The 22,830-nt window shown below is 39.0% G+C and overlaps 1 protein-coding gene across 2 annotated transcripts; it reads left to right on the forward strand.

Moving 5' to 3' along the window:
* Positions 1–171: 171 nt before the first annotated feature.
* Positions 172–14,188, forward strand: PANK3 (pantothenate kinase 3). 2 transcript variants are annotated; one of them, XM_054388940.1, is made up of 7 exons: positions 172–199; positions 7,107–7,459; positions 9,228–9,481; positions 10,109–10,285; positions 11,672–11,795; positions 13,368–13,493; positions 13,930–14,188. In XM_054388940.1, exons 1-7 carry the CDS (start codon positions 172–174, stop codon positions 13,978–13,980), a joined length of 1,113 nt encoding a protein of 370 aa, XP_054244915.1. In that variant the 3' UTR covers positions 13,981–14,188. The 2 variants fall into 2 exon arrangements, with proteins under 2 accessions (XP_054244915.1, XP_054244916.1); XM_054388941.1 differs by lacking the exon at positions 10,109–10,285.
* Positions 14,189–22,830: the final 8,642 nt, after the last annotated feature.

Genomic DNA, 22,830 nt, shown 5'->3' on the forward strand with positions numbered 1-22,830 from the left:
GCGGGCGCCCGCCGCCCACCGGCCGCGGATCAGGAGACCCGAGGGCCAGCCCCGAAGAGCTGCCGCCGCTTCCCGCCCCATCAGGCGAGGGGCAGGAGACCCACCCCGAGCGCCGAGCCGCGCCCCGCCCGCCCCAGCCGGCAGGCGAACCGGGGCCGCCGCAGCCGCATCATGAAGATCAAGGATGCCAAGAAGCCGTGTAAGGCCGCGGGCTTCTGCCGCGCGTTCCGCCACCCAGGCGGAGCCGGGGCAGGCGGCATGGGGACGTGGGGGCTCGCGCGGCGGGAGGTTCTGGTCCGTGAATCTGGGAGCTGCCTGCCGAGACTCCTCTCGCATCTGTGCGTCCGTTTTCAGTGAGGTTTCAGGGTTCAGGTGATCGTTCAGACTCGTCTTTGCTTTGGAAGGGCTTCTCTTTGAAGAGGAACTAATTAGCTGGGGGAGGGATGGGTGCTGATTTTAGGGAAGGTGACACTTAATCGGTATACCAAAGACCACTTCAGGCGGCTGCATTTGCTAGTTTTTTTAAGAGCTAATCAGTTTTTTATTTATTTCTTTAAGAGATAATATTTGCTAATATTTGGATGCAAATCTTCCCCTGGAGATTAATGCTTCCTTTCAGTAAGCACAGCTGCAGTAATACTTCTAACTCTTACTTTGGAATATCATATTTGGGAGGGCACAGGCATGGTTCAGACTCGGGTGGATGCAAACTGCCTAAGACTACTGATACTTTTTTTGTGAAAGAGAGAATTGGATTGATTAAGTTAGCCTACTTACAGGTGGTGTTTTTCCAGTGTAAGATACACAGCTGTGCAAGTCAACAGGCCTGTCAGACTTAGTCGGATGTACCTATACTGAAAGGAATGCAGGTATTACTCCAGTCAGGCAGGGTTTTATTTTGTCATCATACTCAAAAGACTTACTTCCGGTGTGAGTTAGTGTGGAAAAGATGGCCAGTTCTAAAGAGCTGGGTCTGCTGCTGTTCTCAGTAATGTCTGAAGAGCATACAGCTTATGTATATTGAAAGTGAATGTGTTAAATACAGTTTGAGCAATCCAACAAAACAGGAAATCACCAAACGTGTATTAACACAGGAAGTATTAGTGCAGCTCTAGCAATAGTTGCAAATATGGAATCGAGTTTGGCTGTGAAAATACTCTGTTTCTTGTGGTATTAAGGAAACCCTGTGTGTGCATCTTGTAGCACACAGCCATCACCTCCTGTTAATGCCAGTGTGTGAAAATCGTTGAATTGACTGCAATCATTTTTATGAACAGGACATTTCATACAGTATTCTTTTCTCTGGTGTAATATTTAAAGAATGATACCAAGACTCTGAAGCAGTAGTTGATTCTAAGAGGTTGTAATAGATTGGCAATTTAAAACGGTGACAGTGTGGCTGCTTCTCCTGCAGAAACCTGATAATTTCAGGAGTGTCCCAGCTGGGCCTCCAACACTTGTTTTCTGTAGTGGTGTTTTAAATAACAGTGACAAATCCTATCAAAAATTTTAACTGCCTAAATATGCTAAACTTGTAGTTGCACTCTTCCAGGTCATGACCCTGAACTTGAAGGTTGGTTTTATGATGGGATCCAGAAACAGTTGAAACTGCATAAGCAGTGGAGGGGAGGAGTACAGTGTAAAACTGTGGTGTTATTTCATCTTGATTCTTCAATATACTTTGAAGCTGGTGGCTGTGTTAAATGCAATAGCACTTAGTTTCATAGGCAGTGAACTTCAGGCTCATTCTACAGATCTCTGTTCTTGGTTAGTCACACTGACTGAATTGGGAGAGCTGCTGTGTGTTTGAAGAGGAGCAGATCCACAAAAGCATTGAAGATGGAAAAGCCTACTGATGTTCAGAGGCTTTAATGCCCAAATGCTGCCGTCAGTTTGACTTACGTGCTCAAATTGGTCTTAAAGCTGAGTTGGGTTCACAATACCACTTGTAGACTGTCTAGTTACAAATTATTTGGTGTAGATAGTTGTAGGCTGTTGTAAGAGCTGGCAAAGTGGAATATTGCCTTAGCCTGCCTATACTTTTATCTATGACATTTATCATAATTGGAGAAAGAACAGTTGCACAAAGTGCCATGCCTGTCATAAGAGAGTTGACATGGGAACACCTAGTGAGTTCAGGATTTCTGATGGGGTGTGTTGTTTAGACATGCTGCTGCAGTCCTCCCTTTTAAATCTTCACCTGGTTAGTGATTTTGCTACTTTGTTATTGAAAAAACTGTGGGAAATGAGCCTGAACTGGTGGAACATGTCTCTTGGAATTGGCTGTCCTGAATGAAAAGAGGCTAGCAAGGGCCATTTAAATGTATTTTGCAGCTGCTGGGAGGTGATGGGCATTATAAAGCAGAGCAGAAATTCAAATTAGGAAAACCTTGTACTAAGTAGTGTAGGAATGAAAGCTGGAGGGTTTGTGGAATCTTCCTATATGGAGGATTCTTGAAAAACTTCAGAGGTCTACAGTTCATGGCTGGACAATGCTGTAGCTGACCTCATCTGGTGTTGGCAGTTTTCCTGATAGTGTGAAAGAGAAGCTGGACTAGATGTCTTCCAGAAAACCCTTCCAACCAGTTGCATGATAACTCTTCCAAGGAAATGCCAATGGGGAAGAATGGCTGGCTCCTGTAAGAAAAATTTCCAAAGGTTATTTAGGGGTAGAGATGATAAATGTGAGAGCAGACTGACTTCCAGGATCTGTGCTGTGTAATATCTGTCTAAAGGGAAGAGAGAAGTTGCTCTTTTAGAGAGAGCTCTTCAGGTTGGAAGGGGTGAGCAAGGCAGCCTAGAGGAGGAAAGCGCCAACATGCTGCGCTCTTCGGAGGAAGTGAGGGCTCTAGAGTGTAATGAGCTACTGAAAGGAAGGCAAAGATTTCTAGTATTTACTGCACAGTGTATGTTCCTTTTTAATAGTTTCTTAAAAATAGTTTGAGGAAAATGCCTGTTTCCCTCGAGGTCTATTGAGACATAATAGTGTGTGAAAGTGTATAGTGGAGATTTGCAGAATGCTGAATCAGTATAAAGAAAATACTGACTATGGACATAGTTGTGGACACAGTGATCCCATGCAGGATTTGTGTAGTAAAATTCATTAAAAATTCATGTAGGTTGCTGGAGAATCTTCTTAAAGTGATTATTCTGTTTGTAGAATTTGTTGCTTAGTTTTGTGGTATCTAAGCATTTTGTTATTAGCATTTGAAAGCTGATAATTATCCCTAGCAGATGTTACAGGCTCTTATTTCACTGCAGTTGAAAAATGTTTCTTATAATGGGTTAATGCTTGCCAGGCATAGTTCTTATTGTGTTTACATCTGAAGGTATTAGGTTAAGCCTCTGCATGCTGTATCTCACTATATTAAAAACACCTATCCCCAAAGAGATTGCTGCTGGAATGTCAGCAAAAATTAATGGAATGAGCAAAAAGGGAGAAGATGAAAGCAGAAATATTTTGTATTAGCTTTATGTGGTATCCACTTAGGTGTGCTAAGTCTAATGAAGAGCAGTTGCAGTAATTGCCGATTACCACCTGTCCTCCCACTGCTAAACATGGCCTTTCTGTAGTGTGCTGAGAGGTGGCTGGGTGGGATAGTGTGGTGAGCACAGTTTGTTGGAGACGTTCCCACCAGAGGTACAGTGGGATGTGACAGTGCATGTCGGAGTCATTGAATGCAGGATTTGTTTTGTCCAGCCCAAATCTACTTTGAGGTGTCCTTGGGATATTTGAACAAAAAAAACCTGTTAGACAGCTAATTAAGCAGAGAAACTCTCCTGTGTCTCAAGGGCCAGGGACACTTGATGTGCAGTTTTGCTCTGTAGAGGCTCATAGGCACACATCTGTTTAACAGGCACAGCAAAGGTGCTTTGCTGCCTAGCCAGCAGGTTAATTCCATTTGATTTAGCAGTTCAACAGCCTTTGATGTGCTTTTTCTTAACTTGTCCCATTGTATGTTATGTACCTTAGACTACTAGCTGGTACGGAAGTTAGAGTTCGTTTTTAGTTTCCTGTATGCAGATGTTTTGGGGAAATACTGGAAGTATAAGAATGCCTATATGTGCATAGGGAAAAATGCATTTGGAGAGACTTCAAGATAAGTTTAGTTTGTTTCTGTGTTTATAAACACAAACTGTGTAACAGTTCAGTGTAATTTCTGTAGACTTAACTTGTTTGTCTTGACAGTAATCAGATAAGAACTGGGATCAAGGTTATCTTTGTTAGCTAAGGCTACATACTGACCTGAACTAGAAGGTAAATTTTGTGCATCAAAACTGATAACACTACATATGTTCATATGCCATGCTGGCAGAAGTATATGTAATTTTTCATGTGATTTCACAATCATTTTTCTTTCTTGTATTTGAATCCAATATAGAATCATGACATACAGCATGCTTTGGCAGTTGTTCCCCAAGGTACATTTATACTTGAAGTGCAAGTCTCATGTCTTAATATATAAGCTTTTTTACAAAGATGACACAATCTGGTAGCCTTATCTCTGTTGTCACTGATGTTGAATTTTTTTTCTTTTTAATTTTTCTTAGCGTTTTTATGGTGCAAAGCTCCCTACTTGAAGTGGGGGTTAGCTACTCTTATTTGAATGTTAGTTCTTGTTAATTTAGTGTAGGCTTGAACCAGGCTTACTTTATCTTACAGTGAGAAGGAAGTATTTTAAAGTTGTTTGTTTCAAACATAATTGCATTCATAGGAATGAGTTTAACAGTAACCTGTTTTTCAGTCTTTAAAAGCTAAGTACAAATATATAGTTAAACTGAAGAATCCTGTATTTGACTGAATAAGGGGGAAGTAATTAAGCCTCTTGAGTATGTATTTCTGCAGCTTTGGATTCAAAATGAGTGTAAGGTCAAAGTAGTAGTATGAGGTCTGGGTGGAGAACTTTGAATGTCCTCTATTGTGCTAAAGCAGGATTCGCAGAAAAGGAAAATACTTTAACCTTTGTGCTGTACTGGCGTGAGGAAGAATTTTTATTGTAATTATTCTCATTCAGCATATAAAGACCTTACACGATAAGATATAAGTAACCTTAAGTTTGTTGCCCAGAACTATGCACGCCTAGAGCTTGAGAAGTGCAAACACAGGAGAATGAGGCCTCCCTGTGTAGTTCTCAAGGACAGTTTTTAAAAACAGCTATCAGTGTGGGCTTTCTTACTAAGCGGAACTGCTCTACATCAGTACTTGACCACAGCATGTGCCAGCACTCTTCCCATGTGGGAGGTGCTTTTCTACATTGCATGAAGCAGTTCTAGAGAATCCTCTTAAACATCATTATTTTTTAACTGAGAGGTTTGTCTTTCAAAGCTATCACCACAGCATGTAGAGAACAATCTATTGCTTTATGATGGCAAAGTTTCCTGGTTACACTGTCAATGCAGGGACCACAATAGCTCTTGGCAGAGCTGGCAGTGAAAGAAAGTGGATTTGGTATTATGGAGGTTGGCTATTGTTATACTCTTCTTGTTGGCGTATCAGAGACAGTTCAATTTGGTGTGAAGTATCCCATTAAACCACCAGAGTTTTGACTTCCCAGTTTGTGTGCTGCTTTGCATATTTAACTCTTCTCATATACATAATCCACATTTTATGTATTCTTAAATAGAGTTTAGCTTGACTTTCTAAAAGCAGAATGCAAGTTTTTGAAGTAGTTTTATAGTCTATCCAAGGCAGTTGGGCTTGTTCAGTAAAAAGCTTGATTCCTGCTTTTCTTTTTTTCAAATTGCAGCTGACTTCTGCAGAGAGGAACTGAACTATGAAAAGACAGGATGCTGATTTGTTCTGTGAATAGCAGTTAAATTGTTGGCAAGGAATACTGAGCTGTGCATCACTTTTTTGTAGAGTATACTTTGGAATAAGAAGAGTTGTATTGAAGAAGAGCTGAGAAAAATCTTTTTCTGCAGTTTATGTGGATTTAGTCATTTAGAAAAAACCCACCAAACCAAAAAACACACACAAAAAATTAACACATTGAAGCTGCAAAATGATGGCTACAGCTGTGCAAGTCCTCAAACCTCCTGTCTTCAGAGCTGTAAGCTTAGAACAGAGGTACAATTGGTTCTGGTCTCATCCAGGCAAGTTTCTTTAGCTATGCCTGCTGTGAGGATCAAGATGATGGCTGGGGATATTTTTTCAAAAGATTATGCTGCTGTCATTCTGCTCCTAAATTCATCACTCAAAGATCCTTGACCCTCAGATAAAAGTATAAAACCACTTTTTATAGAATCATTTATGTATTCTCAGCCCAAGGTACCTGCCATGCTATTTTTCAGTTGTTACAAGACAACTTTCAAATACAAGATTACCTCAAAATTACTTTTTTTCCCCATGAATTTGAGAGACTACTAGCTGTGAATGCTGGCATATATGCTGCAACTACCATATGTGAGAGTGAAAGCTCTTATGCTTCAAACATGCCTCAAAGAGTAGCAACATCACCTTAAGCAGGGTGCTTATGAATGTGTAAAGTAATGCACATATTCCTTGTACACATGGCATGACTTAAAGTAGAGGTGTCATCTTCAGACATTACCACGATTAGCCTAGCTGCTTTTCTGGAGGGGAAGCCTTGTGTGAGACTCGAGTGTGCGCTCTCATAGTATGTTTTCTGAGTAGTCATCCTGCATTCCTCTGTGACCTTATCACTGTTTCAGTAAGAGGAACTGGTGTTTTTGCATGGGTTCCCATTTCCACCATTCCACCTGCATCCAGGTAGGATGGATCCTGAGCCAAGGTCCACCCAAAGCAAACTGATTTGAAGGCTGCTTTCAATGAGTGCAAGTCACTGTGCTAAACTGTTATTTTAGGAGTGAAGGTTATTTTAGTCCTTTGTTCTCAAAAAAGCAGTTGAATTTTGTATGAGTTGGTGTGAAAGATGTTATGATTTGGGGCATTTTTAGTTGGGCTTGCTGAGCACATGTGACAGCATTTAAATGTGAACAGAGTGGCTCATTTTTCCATTTCTACCTGTGGCCAGCGGGATTTTATTTTGTTCCTTTGAGGACTTTTGTTCATGTTTTCTTGTTGAAAAGTGAAGCGTTGCTTTCGTCTTAAGTTACATGATCAATCAATTCTTGTATCTTCACAGCTTTTCCGTGGTTTGGGATGGACATTGGGGGAACTTTGGTGAAACTTGCCTATTTTGAACCTATTGATATCACTGCAGAGGAAGAGCAGGAGGAAGTTGAAAGCTTGAAGAGCATCCGCAAATATCTGACTTCCAATGTAGCCTATGGATCCACTGGCATTCGAGATGTTCACCTTGAGCTGAAAGACTTAACAATTTTTGCTCGAAGAGGAAACTTGCACTTTATTCGATTCCCAACTCATGATTTGCCTACTTTTATCCAAATGGGAAGAAATAAAAATTTTTCAACACTGCATACGGTGCTTTGTGCCACTGGTGGTGGGGCTTACAAGTTTGAAGAAGACTTTCGCACAGTAGGTAGCCTACCTTTCCTCCTGCTGAGCCTGAGGCCGAAAGCATTGCTCAAGCAGTACTTTGAAAAACTATGTAATGCCCCCAAAATATTAGTAATTCTTTTTTTTCCCAATCTTAAGTAAGATAATCTAGAAATATGCTTTCTGACATTGTAGTAAGAGTTAATATCTAATGCTAACAGCTAGTTAGAAACTTCCATTAATACAGTGAAATGCAGGACACATTTGTGGAAATTAACTGTTTTCTGGTCTCTTTTTATGTGATGGGAAATGTGCTGCTGAGGTGCTTGAGTCACTTTGGATTTTCTTTCCTGAGCAGTCTTTGATAGATTTTCAGTGTTTGTGGGTGGAGTTATTAATTGTGTGGCATCACATGTATCTCAAAGACAGCCTTCTTTCAACTGCAAAGTGGTTTGGGATTTTACTGAGAGGTTTTGACTCTTCCATTCATGATCAAAATTGATCATTTGTTTAGATGTAGTTGCTACCTGAAGGTAGTTGTTACTGAGAATCTTACTGCAATATCTGCTGTGCATGTCTTACCTACTTTTAAAGTGGCTGCAGACATCTTGCACTTCTGGAGACAAGACGACTTTCAGTAGCACCAAAGGTTGGACTTGACGATCTCAAAGGTCTCTTCCAACCGCAGCACTTCTGCGGTTCTATGTTTGGTTTCAAAAATCTGTTTGTATTTCCATTCTGGTGCCAGGCTTGTGTTGACGTGGTAAATATGTTTGTGGGGGAGAGTCACTGTTTGTGCAGAAGAACTAATTCATTATCTAAAGCCCCACAGAAATAGTTGATGTTGAAACAGTTCCCTGATCTGCTCAAGAGTGAATCTTCGCAGTTGTGCCATGGCAAAAAAAGCTGAAGGGACCTAGGGAAGGACTGGTAGTGCTGTCATCTGGCACTGATGTTAGTCTACATCTGATTGTGCAAGTTCATATTCTAATGCAGGCTGCTTTCTAAATGTGAAGTCACCTGATTAAGAGAAAGACCTTATGGGTGTTCTTTCTTGGATTGCCTGCCCAGCTGGACACTCTTAACTCTTGGAACTTCCTGCTGCACTAAGGGAGAGAGCCCAGAGGGTTAAGTGGATGAAGTATGGCATGAAATTACAGCCTTCCTGGAAGTCATAGCACCTGTTAAATTGTCTCTGCTTTATAAGAGAACAACAGCTTAAGTGTCACGTGCAAAACTGTGGAAGAACTGTAATGAGGCTTAAGTCCAGTCAAATTTCTGATACATGTTTTCCTTGTGGTCTTTGGAGTGTTAGTTTAGTTGCAGGGATAGTTAGTTGGATGCATTGAGGTTTTTATCTGCTGGCATCTTAAAAACGACTATTTGCCTTCTAATATGGGGAGGAAACCCACAAAACTTGAAAAGATGTGCAAATATGTGAGTTTTGCCAAGATTACCCTCAGTAGGGCCTCTAGGGTGTTTGGTGGTGTTTTTCTGATTTAGATTGATTAAAAATGTTGCTATTTTTTAGTGGATTAACCTCCAAAGACATCCTGGTGCTCAAAGCAGATGCTCATACTGCCTGTCTGTTCTTGATTCAAGTCTGAGATCTAGATTTATAGTCAGAATAATTCGCTAGGTGGTGTATTCAAAATTTACTTCTGAACTCTTTGACTTTATAATGGGGTTGAAGTCCCTGAATTAGTCACCTGAGAGAGCTTCTTAGACAGTACAAATATACTTATAAATTTGTAGCACATTTAAGCAATGCTAGAATGTGATGACACTTTCTTCTTTTTTAACACAGATTGGAAACCTCCAGCTGCACAAACTGGATGAGCTTGACTGCCTTGTCAAAGGATTACTGTACATAGACTCTGTCAGCTTCAATGGCCAGGCAGAGTGCTATTATTTTGAAAATGCCTCAGATCCTGAGAGATGCCAAAAGATGCCTTTTAACCTGGATGATCCATACCCGTTGCTGGTTGTTAACATTGGTTCAGGAGTCAGCATTTTATCAGTCCATTCCAAAGACAACTATAAAAGAGTAACTGGAACAAGGTAACTTAAAAACTTGAGGTTGTTACTTTACAGAACAATGAGCCTTCTGTTTTCAGAGTGCTTTCTTTCCCTGACTCCTCCTGCTTAGCCCTTCTCTCACTCTGTTGTATAGAAAAGTATTTTGTCTTTAATTTGCAGCTGCATTCATTGAAGCCATAGTTCTATTATTGAGGAGATGTATCTAGTATCTTACCTATGAACTGATGAGTGCTGGAAGTGCTCCATAGTGAGAGTTTTATAGGTTTTGTCTTTAAGTTTTGATAATGTGTTCCATGAACCCCTGTGTTTCTCCTGCTCCTTAATAATAAATCTGTCCACTCATGATGTCCAGTAAATGATCAAGAGTCAGTGGCATGGTGTGGATACTTAGAGTTTTTCTGTGATTAAAACTCCAGTTTACACTTTGAGAGTTTTTATCTGTTAGCTCTTACTGTAGGGTGAGCTTCTTATATAAATAAAAAACTTAAATAAATGTTCAATTGATTGACAGCTGTCTGTGCTTTGCTTGAGCACACAAGCAAACAGCTTGGTAACTAAGTCAGAGGGCTTTATTTGTTTATTTTGTTAGACATAAGAATCTTTGTGAGGAAATACTATGCAAAAGCAATTAGTCGTCTTTCTTCTTAGTCTAGGTGGAGGGACCTTTCTTGGTCTATGCAGTTTGTTGACAGGCTGTGAAAGTTTTGAGGAAGCTCTGGAAATGGCATCCAAAGGAGACAGCACACATGCTGACAAGCTGGTTCGAGACATTTATGGAGGAGACTATGAAAGATTTGGCTTGCCAGGATGGGCTGTAGCATCAAGGTAAGAAAGATCTTTGTTGGCTCTTTTGCTGGTTTAGGGGCCTTCAAAAGCAAGATTTAGAACTATTAATACAGGGAAAACTGATTTTTGGAAATGTTTATTGTAGTAGTTAGGTTTTTGTACTAAAAGTACATCTCAGTTACTTTTGAGCTTCTTAATTTAGCAGGGCCATTGTCCAGAGGGAAGGTGAGTGGAAGGTGGCATTTGTGTTGATCTTACAGTGCTATCTCTTAACTTCTTTGAAGACTGCTTTTTTTTGATAAGTGGTTGTTAGTACAAGCACCTGACAGAGTGCTTTAACTATTTTTCTCAAAAAGGCTGCTGAGCAGTTTGTACCATGAGAATGGATTATTTTACTGCCAGTGACAGAGGATTTTTGTCATAGCTGCAAGTTTTATTTCCATCGGGAAAGATTACTGGTGATAAGAAGTGTGAGAAGAATAAACTTCAGGAGTGAAACTAATATGTACATAAGAGTTCATGAAATTTTTGCCCTTATTTGGTAGAAAGAGATCTTATTTCACAGTAACTTAATTCTTCTCCTGCTCCAGCCAGCTGAGCCCAAGTCTCTTGCAAGAGCATATACCAAGAGGTTTTAATATGAGCAAACTTCACCCTTTTAGTCAATACATCTTAACTCAGTGTATAGGTACTTTTTGTTCTTTTACTTTTGAAGACGCTTAGAATCTGTAAGGGGTGTTTGAGTCTTAGAGTAGCCAGGATTCTGGCTCTCTGAGCTGACTTAGATACGGCACAAAGTCCTTACTGGTAAAATATGTGTAAGTTACGGATTCTTGTCTTGTTTTATTTATAATTCATTAAGACGTTATCTACTGTGAATTGTAATTAAAATGCCCTTCTCATCTGGGACTGTTCATTTATGCAATCTAAATTGCAGTCTGTCAGCTGTTTATTTTCTGGTTTTGAGGATTGTGTTCCATCATAAAACCATTCAGCTCATTTCTGGTTTACATCTCCTTTGAGAACAGAAGATGGGACAGATACTGTGAGTGAGGAAGAAAGCATGGAGTTCAAGGATTCATCAGTCAGACTTAGCCGTGACTTAATTTACAGTAACTAGGCTTGCAGAGTAGTCTTGCCTAAGAATTAAGACTACTTTTTGCTGTAGATACTTCTTCATGGAAGTCAAACAAAAATACTTCATTGAGGGCCATGATTGTAACAAGACTGTTTCCTGTGAAGTAATAAATACACACATTGTAGTGTCAATTGTCAAATTACTACATTTAATATAGACTTAAAAAGGGAGTTCCTTAAGAACCAATGTGACGCTGAAGTTCCGTTACAGCATAAAAGTTGAATTCTGAAATTACTTCAAATACTCTTGAATCACTTTGTACTTAACAACACTTTTTCCTACTCTAGTTTTGGGAATATGATCTACAAAGAGAAGAGAGAGTCTGTTAGTAAAGAAGATCTTGCAAGAGCCATATTGGTCACCATCACCAATAACATTGGGTCTATTGCCCGGATGTGTGCAGTAAATGAGGTAAAAAAAACTTCTGACAAGAAAATTACCAATCTGTAGTCATGAGACTTCACTTTTTTTTTTTTTGACACCTGTCTTCTTACTGGTGGATCTAGAGATGCTTCTCTGCTGTGTTCTGTTTCTCAAAGCTCTGCAAAACAGAACCAGTATGCATTCAGTTTCAATATGATTAGCATGGACGGGCAAGAACTTATGGAAGAATATTGAATTTAGGCTTTGAAGATACAAATGTCTGGGCACCAGACGTTTCCTCATTTATTATCAAAAAATCTTTGAACTAAATGAGGTTTAATAACAGCTTTCTATAAGAAGACTGGGGGGTAACTGTTATTTAGAGCTCTGCTTAAAATCTACTGACGTGAAATATCAATGACCATATTAGTTGCAGCAACTCTCCTTTTGCTTGGGAGCCAGACTTAATGTATATTTTCTGGTTTTAATAGTGCAAGTTCTCCCTCAATTTCCTTCTAATGTGTCTTGGAGAAGAAAGTTATTTTTTTGGGTATTAAGTATATTTTGGCTTTTTTGCTTTGTGACCAAGCTTGATAACAAAATAGGCAAAATGAAGGTGAGGTACAAAGTGCATAGTAGTTGTCTGAGGTAAATGTATGCAGTTCTTATTTAAGGCTGGGGGTAAATGAGTACAGTTCAGAACTCATTAACTGCACAAATCAGCTTTATTCCTAGTTCTTCTGGTCTAATTCCAACTGTGTCATAGAACTACAAATCACAAGAAATAGTTACTAGTGATGTGCAAATATAATATCTTGGTCTGATGTATAAAGATAAAATGAATTTAATTATTTTAGCTTTCTGCTATAAAGCAGAATTGTGTTTGAGTACCTGAACAGTCTATTTACTATATCTTCATTGTGAACTATTCAAGATGGTGAAAACAGTTGCACGTTAGTCATTTGACTACAGGTTGAATTGTAAAATTAGTGTTTGTAACAACTTGGGAGTATTGATCTAACCCAGTGTTTCATGTTGCTTCCACTTCATTTTGAATTTATTTCAGTGAATGGGGAAGAGTAAATGAATTTAACTTTTTTTTACTTGATTAAAATTTACAGCTCGCTTATGTTTTTTAAGTCTTATTCTAATTTTATGCTGATGCATATCAGGGTCTGAAGATGAAAGGAACATGTTATGTCTTACTGTCTTCGGCTTCTTTACAGTGCTGCCTTGTTGCATATGGATCAAGCAGCATTGTACAGGGCTATGAAGGCATTGAGTCTTCTCTACCAAATAGAAGTATTTGTATTTAACTTCACTTTCAGCTGGGCTGTTCCTGTGGCTTAATTACTGAAAATGTTCACTTAATTTGAAATGCAAATGTTATTTCTCTATAAATTACGTCCTTTAGTTCTTTAGGGTCGTGTGTGGGTTTTTTTCATTTTCTCCAGATATGCTGTGTTTTTAAATTTTGGATCCATGTTTCAACTGGGAGTTGTTTTGGGGAGTTTTTTTTTCCTTGCTCAAGGCATTGAGTTCTTTGTTAGCTGAAATTTTCAAAGCTGCGTTAAACACTGAAAAGACTTAATCTTTTGCTGGTTTTTCTCTTCTTTTCAGAAAATAAACAGAGTTGTGTTTGTTGGCAATTTTTTACGTGTGAATACTTTGTCAATGAAGCTTCTTGCGTATGCACTGGATTACTGGTCAAAAGGCCAGCTAAAGGCCTTGTTCCTAGAACATGAGGTACGTTGTGGTTCATTTATCTGTATGCACAGTTGTACCATCAATCAACAGTGCATTTATTGAGTAGCCCTTCTAAGTGTTGTATCATGAGATGCCAAGAACTCAGTAAACATTGAAAAGGAAGTTTCTCTTACTGTGTAGGTTCCCTGGACATAGCTTTCTCTTGCCAGAGAAGTACTTCAGTCACTTTGAGCTATCTTGGTTCACACTATAGATCCTTGGAAAGGGACAAGAAAATATTAAACTCTGCATGAAAGTTCAATAGTCTTTCCTTGGGTTTGGGTGAAAACAATAATAAGTATTGTATTTCAGAAAATTACAGAGATCTACAGCACAGGCCTTTGAAATGCCTACATTGTTCTTAACTGAGCTTCAGCAATATCCTGAAAGTCAAGACTGCTACTTGAACCTGAAATATTTTTCTTGTTTTGAACAGGGATACTTTGGAGCTGTTGGTGCTCTTCTTGGGCTGCCAAATTTCAGTTGAGATACCAGATGTCACTACACTGAACTATTTTCCGCCTGAATGACACTTGTTTATGGCTGTGGGAACTAAATCTGGGGAGGCAGAAGAAAAGAGCAGATTTTCTGTAACTGTTCTCGAAGTGATTAGCTACTGAATATTGCCATTATAAGGAAAGGGGTTTCAGTCTGTTGGGCATTGAAAAATGAACTGTTCAGGGATATCATTTATGTTCTGTGGTACATGTAGCCAATATTAAACTTTTGATATGCAGTACATCCTCTGAAAACAAGCTTCCAAAAGAAGGAATGCCCAGACCTTTAAGCGTTCAGTGTGGAAATAATGCAGTTTTACTCCTGAGGCTTTAGGCCTATCAGATTGGTAGAATGAACAATTATTTTCATTAGTCATACTGTATTATGAGCACAATTTCTCATGTGTACTTACAGAAAACAATTTGAAAACCAGAAGGTACTGTCTGCAAGATGAGGAAACTGTAGGCAATTGCTTCCCACAGTGAGAATAGTCATTATTTTACGTGGGAAGAGTAGAAACACAAAAAAATCAGCCAAAGTAGCAGATTAAGCAGTGAAGATGTTCACTTGTCCTTTTTATTTATTTTAAAATGCTGCAGCTATTTTTGAAGGTTCTTCTATCTTTGGTTGGATTAGGAAAATACGGTAATGATCAATGAAAGCAGATTTCAGGGTTGGGGTTTAGATTTTGGGTTCATTCATTGGGTTGGGGTGTTTTGAGGACGTGACTTACCAAAATGCCTTCTGGTTGGTTTTTTGTATCTCTTACAAATTCTGACATTGTTTGTACAGGTACCACAAAGCCTTAGGGAAATGAAGAAATCCTCCTAGAACAGACTAAATATAATTCTGATGCTTTGGCTCATTTCTGTGAAGTTTTGGAAAATTTCTGCCCCATCCTACTAGTTTGAAAATGTGATTTCTCCTTAATTTTATGAGAGTTGATGAGAATCTAATTAGATGTTGAAAATGAAAGGTGGTTAGCTTGCTTTTGGTTTGGAAGCTTGTTTTTGAAAGTTGAGGACAGCATCAGAGTTCATATTGCAGCACCCAACGGACCAATAGTTCATGCACTTGAAACATGAAACCACTCATCAAATTGTGGCCTTGGGATAAAATCCATGCTCTGGAACTGGTCTTTGAGGTTTTCTGTATACTTTTAAAGTTGTGATTATTGTAATAAGTTTGGTTCTGCAACCAGGGCACAACTTCTTAAACTTGTAAGACTATTACACAGTCATTAGCTGTATGACTATGGACTAAATTACTACCTAATTTCTGATACCATTTTAAAGGTAAGTATTTTCCTATAAGAGCATGAGGAGCAACCAGACTAGAGCACAATCATATCCTGGGTTTTAAGGTATTTTTGAAACTGTTCACTTGAGTATACCACAGCATGGCTGTGTTGCATCAACAGATACATCCACCTAGTGTGTTAGAAACCTCTGTGTGCTATTTTCAGTCTTCTTAACATTCAAAGCCTCATACTAGCATTATGGGTTTAAAAAAAATTGTGGTCCTTTAAAAGTGATTTCACTTAGAGTAGCCAGTTCATTAAGCCCAATGCCAATCACAAATGCAGTTCCATTGATTGTTGCTTTGGCTGGTACTCATATTACATTTTTGTTGTGCTTGCTTTGTTTCATTTAACATATATATAAAAACAAACAAAAAAACGCCAAACAAGCAAATTCACTCAGTTTAACTGACGTAATGCTAAATCAGAGCATGGGTTTTATAGAATCTCTTTATAAATGCTGTATACTGTTCCTTTGAAATTACAATCAACCACAGAAAGCAACCTTTATTTGGTTATGACTTTGGAAATACTTCATTTTCTGAAGGTTCTGACATTCTCCTGAAATTCTTGCAAAACCAACAGTGTGTATTTCTTGCAAAGTGAGGTACTTCAAAAACCTGCTACAGCTTGATCAGAAACTGTTGTTTCTAATTACTTTAGACCATATTTATTACTGCTTCACTTCTTCCTTTTTTGATACTAAAAGAGCTGCTCTTGAAGCGGTAGTTAGAAGTTACTTCTATATTTAAGCAGAATTGTGTAGAAGATGATGACCTAATCACCATGGTTCATTTAAACATTTGAATTTGAAGATGAATACATTCTGAAAGTAGAGTTACAGAATAAACTGAGTAATTCTTGAACAGCTGTACTGTAGACAAACTACTGTGAAAATCAAAAAGTCTGCCCTACCTCTTTTACTTCCATTGAGCTTCTAAAACAATTGGCTTCCTTTTGCTGGTTTTATCAGCACAATTGTTACTTCATTACAAGAACAACCAGAGAAGTTTTCAAGCCCTACCGTAAACCCACGATGTCCTGTATTTAAGCCACATCTTTGGGTTTCATCTCATTTTCTCTCAACCTAGAACTTGTTCCTAGAGTGGAACTCTACCACCAGTAGAAATGACAGGCATCACAAATAGTTGCAAGATAAGTCTTAAAGTCTTATCAACATTTTCTTCTAAATAGGTTGGAAAAACTTGTTTCTTTTACACAAATCGCTTAAGTAACCTGTTTTACTTTCACCCTTGTCATTTCCTTTTCTCAAAGCTAACTGACTGAAGCAGCTTCAGAGTGAATTGATTCAATGTGATGTACTACAACAGAGAAAATTTGGGATTTTCTCAGGGCCACAGTTGTCTTCTCAAGTGGAACCACTTCTCTAGAGGAAAGCTGTGTGATACTTCTTCAGTAAAACATAAAACACCTTTTGACTGTGTAATCATTTCCAGTTCGATCAGCCATCTGAGTGCCTTTTAATTTTTTCATAAAATGCCAATTTTCATGGTACTAGGACTTCATCCATGAGGGTTCCTAAACCAGTGTTTCTTGCCAGAGAAACAGCAGATAATTTTATTAGCCATGTAGATGATCCTTTCAGTGTATGGAGAGAAAATAGTATCAGGTTTCTAGATTCCTAATCCCTGCAGCCCTTATCTGGAGGTAATGCTGTTGCATTTCTCGGGTCTCATCCCTCCAGCTTGGTCTTTTCGTGTATTATACACAGTTTTACTGTTTCAGTATCTCCTTGAAAAATCATGCAGATTTTTGGTCACAAAGGTATAGATTTCTGGCCAAAGAAATTCATTTTTAGATGAAGCTATTTCAAATCGATATGGCTATTAAACTTAACCACTTTCACCTTTCTATCTATTTTTGCTTAGATAACTGCAGTTTTTTGAATGAGATTGGAACTTCTACAATACATTTTTAATATTTAGCATGCTTGTATGAACACATCTTCAGCAATCTGCGCTGAAGCTAGTAGGCAGATGTTTAAGTATAAACTTTTTTTTACTAAAGGAGCAATAAATTGACCAGAGAGAAGCAGCACTGGTATATTTTGTCTTATAGTTTGGTCAAGATTTTCAAAGAGTGAGCAGAAGTCTAACCTGCCTTTTGAAGATCTTTCCCTTTCTATAGTGTTTTGCAAGCAAGCACTTGTGTGATCTTACCAAGACCTCCATTTAAGACTTAAAGCATGGAGAGAATGAGATCATGCTGTCCCATTTACTCCCAGCTTGTATATTAAGGACACACGTTCTCTTCTGGCTTTTCCTAATGGTTTAAATACTCCTTCAGCAGTACTGTGAGATTCCTGTTTGCATCTGAGCTCTTGGTGCAAGGTGATTTTATTGCCTTTAAGGACTGCAACACTAACTCTTTGTCGCTATCCAGTATAGTTTACTTCCAGATAAGTTGAAATAACTTCTCATATCTAAATGTTTCAGATTATCAGTGGGGTTTTAATATTGGGAACTAATTAAAGAATTAAATCTAGAGCAAATCTGTGCTTCTTAGGCTAAATGGTGTCATAGGCATTCGGGCATTAACTTACATTAATGCCTAAATTTACATTCAACATATTTTTAAATACCACTTTCACTAATCACAATCTAGATGCTAGGCGTCTGCAGTCCTGAGGAAAAGTTGAGATCAAAACAGACAAAAGACAGTGTGGGTCTTTTGACCCACACTTTAGTTGTGGGCAGCTTTTTATCCCAAGTCCCACTTGCATACGTCTTGAGACTAGTTCTGTCTCCTTGTCAGTGTTTTCCTAGCAACAGGGCTTTCTGCATCCTTTTGGATTGTGCAGGCTTAAAAAAACCAGCTGTATGTAATAGAGCTCTGCTTAGGTTAAAAAGTGAACAAATACCTGTGGGCCAGATGAGAAGGTCTGTAGGTCACAATGCAGGCCTAGGAACGCACTTGGTGCATACAATTACTGCTCTGGTTGTATTAATTTTTCTATTTCCCACTAACGCACAATGAGAGGGGGGCAGACTTCACAATCATGGACAAAATGGATGAATTAAGTCCTTGGGCATGACCATGGGAGATAAAAACCTGTTTTATCACAGTATAAAGGGGTAATTCCCTGCTTACATTCTTTTAAGTTTTACTGATCTGTTCCAAACTAGAGCACCAGTATTCTGTCATTTGTGATAAAATTACTAATTCTTTAAAAAGCCTGTTTGGGTAGTTTTGTTTACTTCACATACATAATTCATACAAAGTATTCTTAAAAACACATCTTCTGAAAACATCTCAAAAGATGCTGTAATATATTTGTAATTATTAATGTGCTAATGGAATATGTTTGAGCAGTTTAGGTTTGCATAACTGAGTGCCAAATCATGCTCTCTTCAGTTACTTGAGTAGGTGATTCTATTAAATGGGGACTGTTTTAAACTGAGGAGCAAGATTTAGCCTCAAGGTCTTCTGCCTGGGGAGCACAGTAGTGCTTCACGTATTCCTGCTGGTGCTAAATCATTTGTTGAAAATAAAGATTCTAATTAGAAATTGTAAATAGATATATGTGGCCTGATCCTTCTGAGAGACTTAAAATATATCATTTGCAAATATTTTTTTGGCCTTGATTTCAAGTTTTCCTTTTGTTTTCTTTAGAATATGTGGATTTTGTTTGTTAATGTGGTTAGTCATTGACAGGTTTGGCTTCCTGTGCTGCTTTCTGTAAGGCCCATAACATTCCCATTCTGCATTATGGTACAGGTTACATTCTTTGCTGGATTGCAGTGGTATCCTTTATCTTGTTTTGTCACAAAAATAGCATCAAGTAGAACACAATTGGCATTTGTTCTCTGCTAAAACTTGCCCAAAATGAGCCATTACTGTAAGCATTTGGGAAGCTGTTGAAAATGCAAAAGAAAATACCCATTTAAAATATTTTTAAAATCTAAAAGTGCTAATTCTTGCCTCTAAAATAAACTGGAATATAGTGCGTTGACTGCTAACCTTTGCTATAAATAGCATTTCACAGTTCCTCTAGCATCCATTTCAGAACCTTGTACATACAAGCTTTGGAAGGAGCTATATTAGATTCAGGTATACAAAAGAATGCAATTATAAGACTAGTAAATTAGTAGTTTGAAATAAATTACATCTAGAAGTCATCAGCATTAGTGTGTTGATGGTATAGCGATAGGATATAGAGTGCTTTTGGTAATCTGCACTTCTTTGTTTCTGAATTTTGGTATTTTAACAAGTGAGTGTTTAATTTTCCATCTACTGTCTCCTCATCTGCAGGCCTTCTAATCACCAATTGCTGTCTTCAGATACTTGTCTTATTTAGTTAGTGAAATGGACAGGCAGCTTTATAAATTGTAAACCCTTGTAGGATGGAAGTTCTCTGAAGAGCCATTTGGTTAAGTTGCCTTATTCTATTACATTGCACTCATCTTATTTCTCCACTTTCTTGTTTACTGTTCAGACACTGAAAACGTGATGTAAAAATACATGCTACAAATTTTTATTCCTAAATTACTGATGAATACCTGTTAATACAGGTCTTGTAAATTAAAATCTTTATGCCATCTGTAATACAGCTCTTGTAAATTGTTTAAATTATTTTTCTTTTTATAGATTCTCATTATTGAATGTACAGATTAGAACCCTTTAATACGTCACTGAGTAATTTGACTGGGGCACAAATACGGCCAATGCTGTAATTCATCCCATCAAAACTGTAAATAATTCTTTGCTGCTTGTTTGCATGAATGAAGTTTGGATTTCCTTTACTTCGGCATAACCCAGCTCTGCTGTGATTGGCCTACTTTATGCAGTTTGTTTTCCTGGCTTTTTTTACCACTTGTTCTGTATGGATGTTAAAACAGTACTTTGTCTTTTCCTAATAAATAACCTGAGGTTGTTCACTGTTTGCCTACGTTTGTGCGTTTTGAGGAAAGGATTTCTTGGTGTAGGTTTTTTTTTTTTTCCTTTAGCATCGCAAGTTGTGCTACTCAATACTGGGGGTGGTTGTGTAGCACTCTATACTGAGGAAACTTGGCTGCTATGGTTTTCATGTTTGTTTTCTTTCTCTCCTTTAATAAAAGCCTATACTTGACAGTCCTTAGATTCGGTTCTTGTTTTTAAACATTTGATGTCCTAAAGAATGTTAGTTTTGGAGTTTTGAAGTAGAAAGCGTGCCATGAAGCTGCAACAAGCTTTTGATTTCGTATTAACTTGAGAGCATATGGTGATTCTTGCACACAGGTGACTCAGTGTTGTTTTCCTGTGGAATAAAATACTTCAGGTATAAATCCCATGTTAGTTATAAACTGCAATTAGTCCTCTGGTGGAGTAGTTCTTTGCTTATGTTTTGTAAAAGCCAAGTGACCCAATCCTGACATTGTTCTGACTAACAGGCAAGAGGTTGTCAGGACTGAAGTCCATGCCACAACAGCATGCTGGCAATACATCTTGGGACAAGATTGCTGTGTCAGACACTGCTCTTCAGGGTTTGTATATGCGTTTTAGCCATCCAAACTACAGTCTTGGCTTTAAACTGGCAAAAATGCAACCCTGAAAATTCCATTGTGTGTCATATCTCTGTCAAATCTGGTGAACAGGAATCTCTGTCCCACAGACATTCTTTCTACATAGAGAAAACAAGGTTGGAAGAAGTCCACGTCCCTTTACAAGGGTTTGGGGTGGTGATTTTTGGTCTGCCTTTTAGTTTTTTAATGCAGAACCCTTTTTTTTCTGTGACTGAACTGTAGTAGCCTTTTGTGGCAGCTGGTTTGCATTTCAGCTAGGATCCTTAACTGCTTCCTGGTGCAGCCTGTGTGCAACCTCACGGGGGGGGTATAAGCTGTGTGGGCTTTATTCAGTTCTATCTTATCTGTGGATTGAATCGGGTAAAAGTAATAATTATGTGAAATATGTGACTTCCTCTTCCTGTAACACTATTCAGCCAGCTGCAGTTGAATTTTTATTGGACTCAGAAATGCGAACCTAATTTAGTAATGCTTGCAACTTCCCTCTTGTTATAATTTTGGATTAAAAAGTTTGCCTTTTGACCCAGAGTGAAACCCCCTTGCTCTGAAGGCATTTCAGTCCATCAGGTGCTTGGTTAGTATAGCTGCTTTCTGCCACTTCAGGCTGCAGCATAAAACGTGGTAGCACTCACCTTGTGCACAGCACATGACAATTAGCAAGGTGGTTGACCATGTTCTGTTTCTACTCTGGCAGGAGCAGACAGAACACCACTCCCTGGGGCCTCAGCAGCCATCTGCTGCCCCACAAGCATCTCTGTGCCTCAAGGAGGTCCTTCCCTATGGCTGCAGAGCAATGAGTGTGGCTCCATGTCCACAGGCCAGGATGGGGACAGAATTTTTGTGCAACCTGGAGGCATGTAGTTCACAGAGGGGATTTGGCAGTGGTGGCTCCTTTGTAACCTTACAAGATCACAGGACAAACTGCCTCCAGGAGCCTGCAGATGCCTAGTGTGGGCCTGTGCAGCTGGCTGCAGGAAGGGAAACGATGGGAATAGCTCTGTTAGAACAGATCAGAGGCCATTTCTGAGGAAGCAGTATCAACTTTCTCTGGCTACATTTCTATTCTAAGGTCATAATGCAACTCTTCGTTTCCTGAAGGTGCCTTTCTTGGGAAGGACGTAAACTGTCCTATACAGAAAGGAAATAAATGCATCAGGAGTGCTTAAGGGTACAGAAATGTGCCTGAGTTGAGGAGCAGCCTGGCATTTTTTTCAGCATGTGGGGACAGCTACCTCTCTGGTGGATTCTGACTGCGTAGTGTTAAATGAAAGAAGCTGTTGGCCATTGCAGCATTTGTATTATTTTCCATTACATAATTATAAAGGAGATTTAAATACTACTTCTTTGCCCTAAACCATGCATTGAGCAATGACTAGAGAAAGTGTTCTAGCAGATTCTTATATGAGGAAACCTGAAAGGAATGGGGAGCCAAAATGACAGCATATTTCAAGCAGATTAAATGCATTCCATCAGCTGACGGCAGAGAAATACAAAGAGTAAAGATTCATAAACTCCAGACTCCACAAGTCCTGAAAGGTAAAGTGCCTGCAGCCCATGTGAGTGTAAGGCCGAGCAAGCACCTAAGAAATTGCAAATTAAATTTTGAATGGTTTCTGTACTACTTGTCAGAGGCCTTTGAGTCTGGTTCAGCAAATTTTCCATCTACCCTGTTGCCCACCTATTCACTCTGTGTTTCACCAATTTGGCTTTAAGTTAACTATGAGAGATGATGTCAAAGGCCTTGCTAAAGGTGGGACAAACAACATCCAATACTCCCACCATTAGACACAGAGGCAGTCATCAAAGAAAGCTGTCAGGCTGTCAGTCACAGTTTGCCCTTGGTAGCACCACGTTGTTCCTAGTCGCTGCCTTGTCCTTTGTGTGCCTGGATGTGTCTTGTTCTGTAGCCTTCTGCGGCAGTGGGGTGAGACTGACTAGCCCCACATGCATCTTGCTGAGGACTGGGGTGGCATTTGCCTTTCTTCTACCATGAGCCTTCCTCGGTGGCCATGACCTA

This window comes from Indicator indicator, chromosome 18 (genome assembly GCF_027791375.1).
Source record: "Indicator indicator isolate 239-I01 chromosome 18, UM_Iind_1.1, whole genome shotgun sequence".
Classification (NCBI taxonomy): Eukaryota; Metazoa; Chordata; class Aves; order Piciformes; family Indicatoridae; genus Indicator; species Indicator indicator.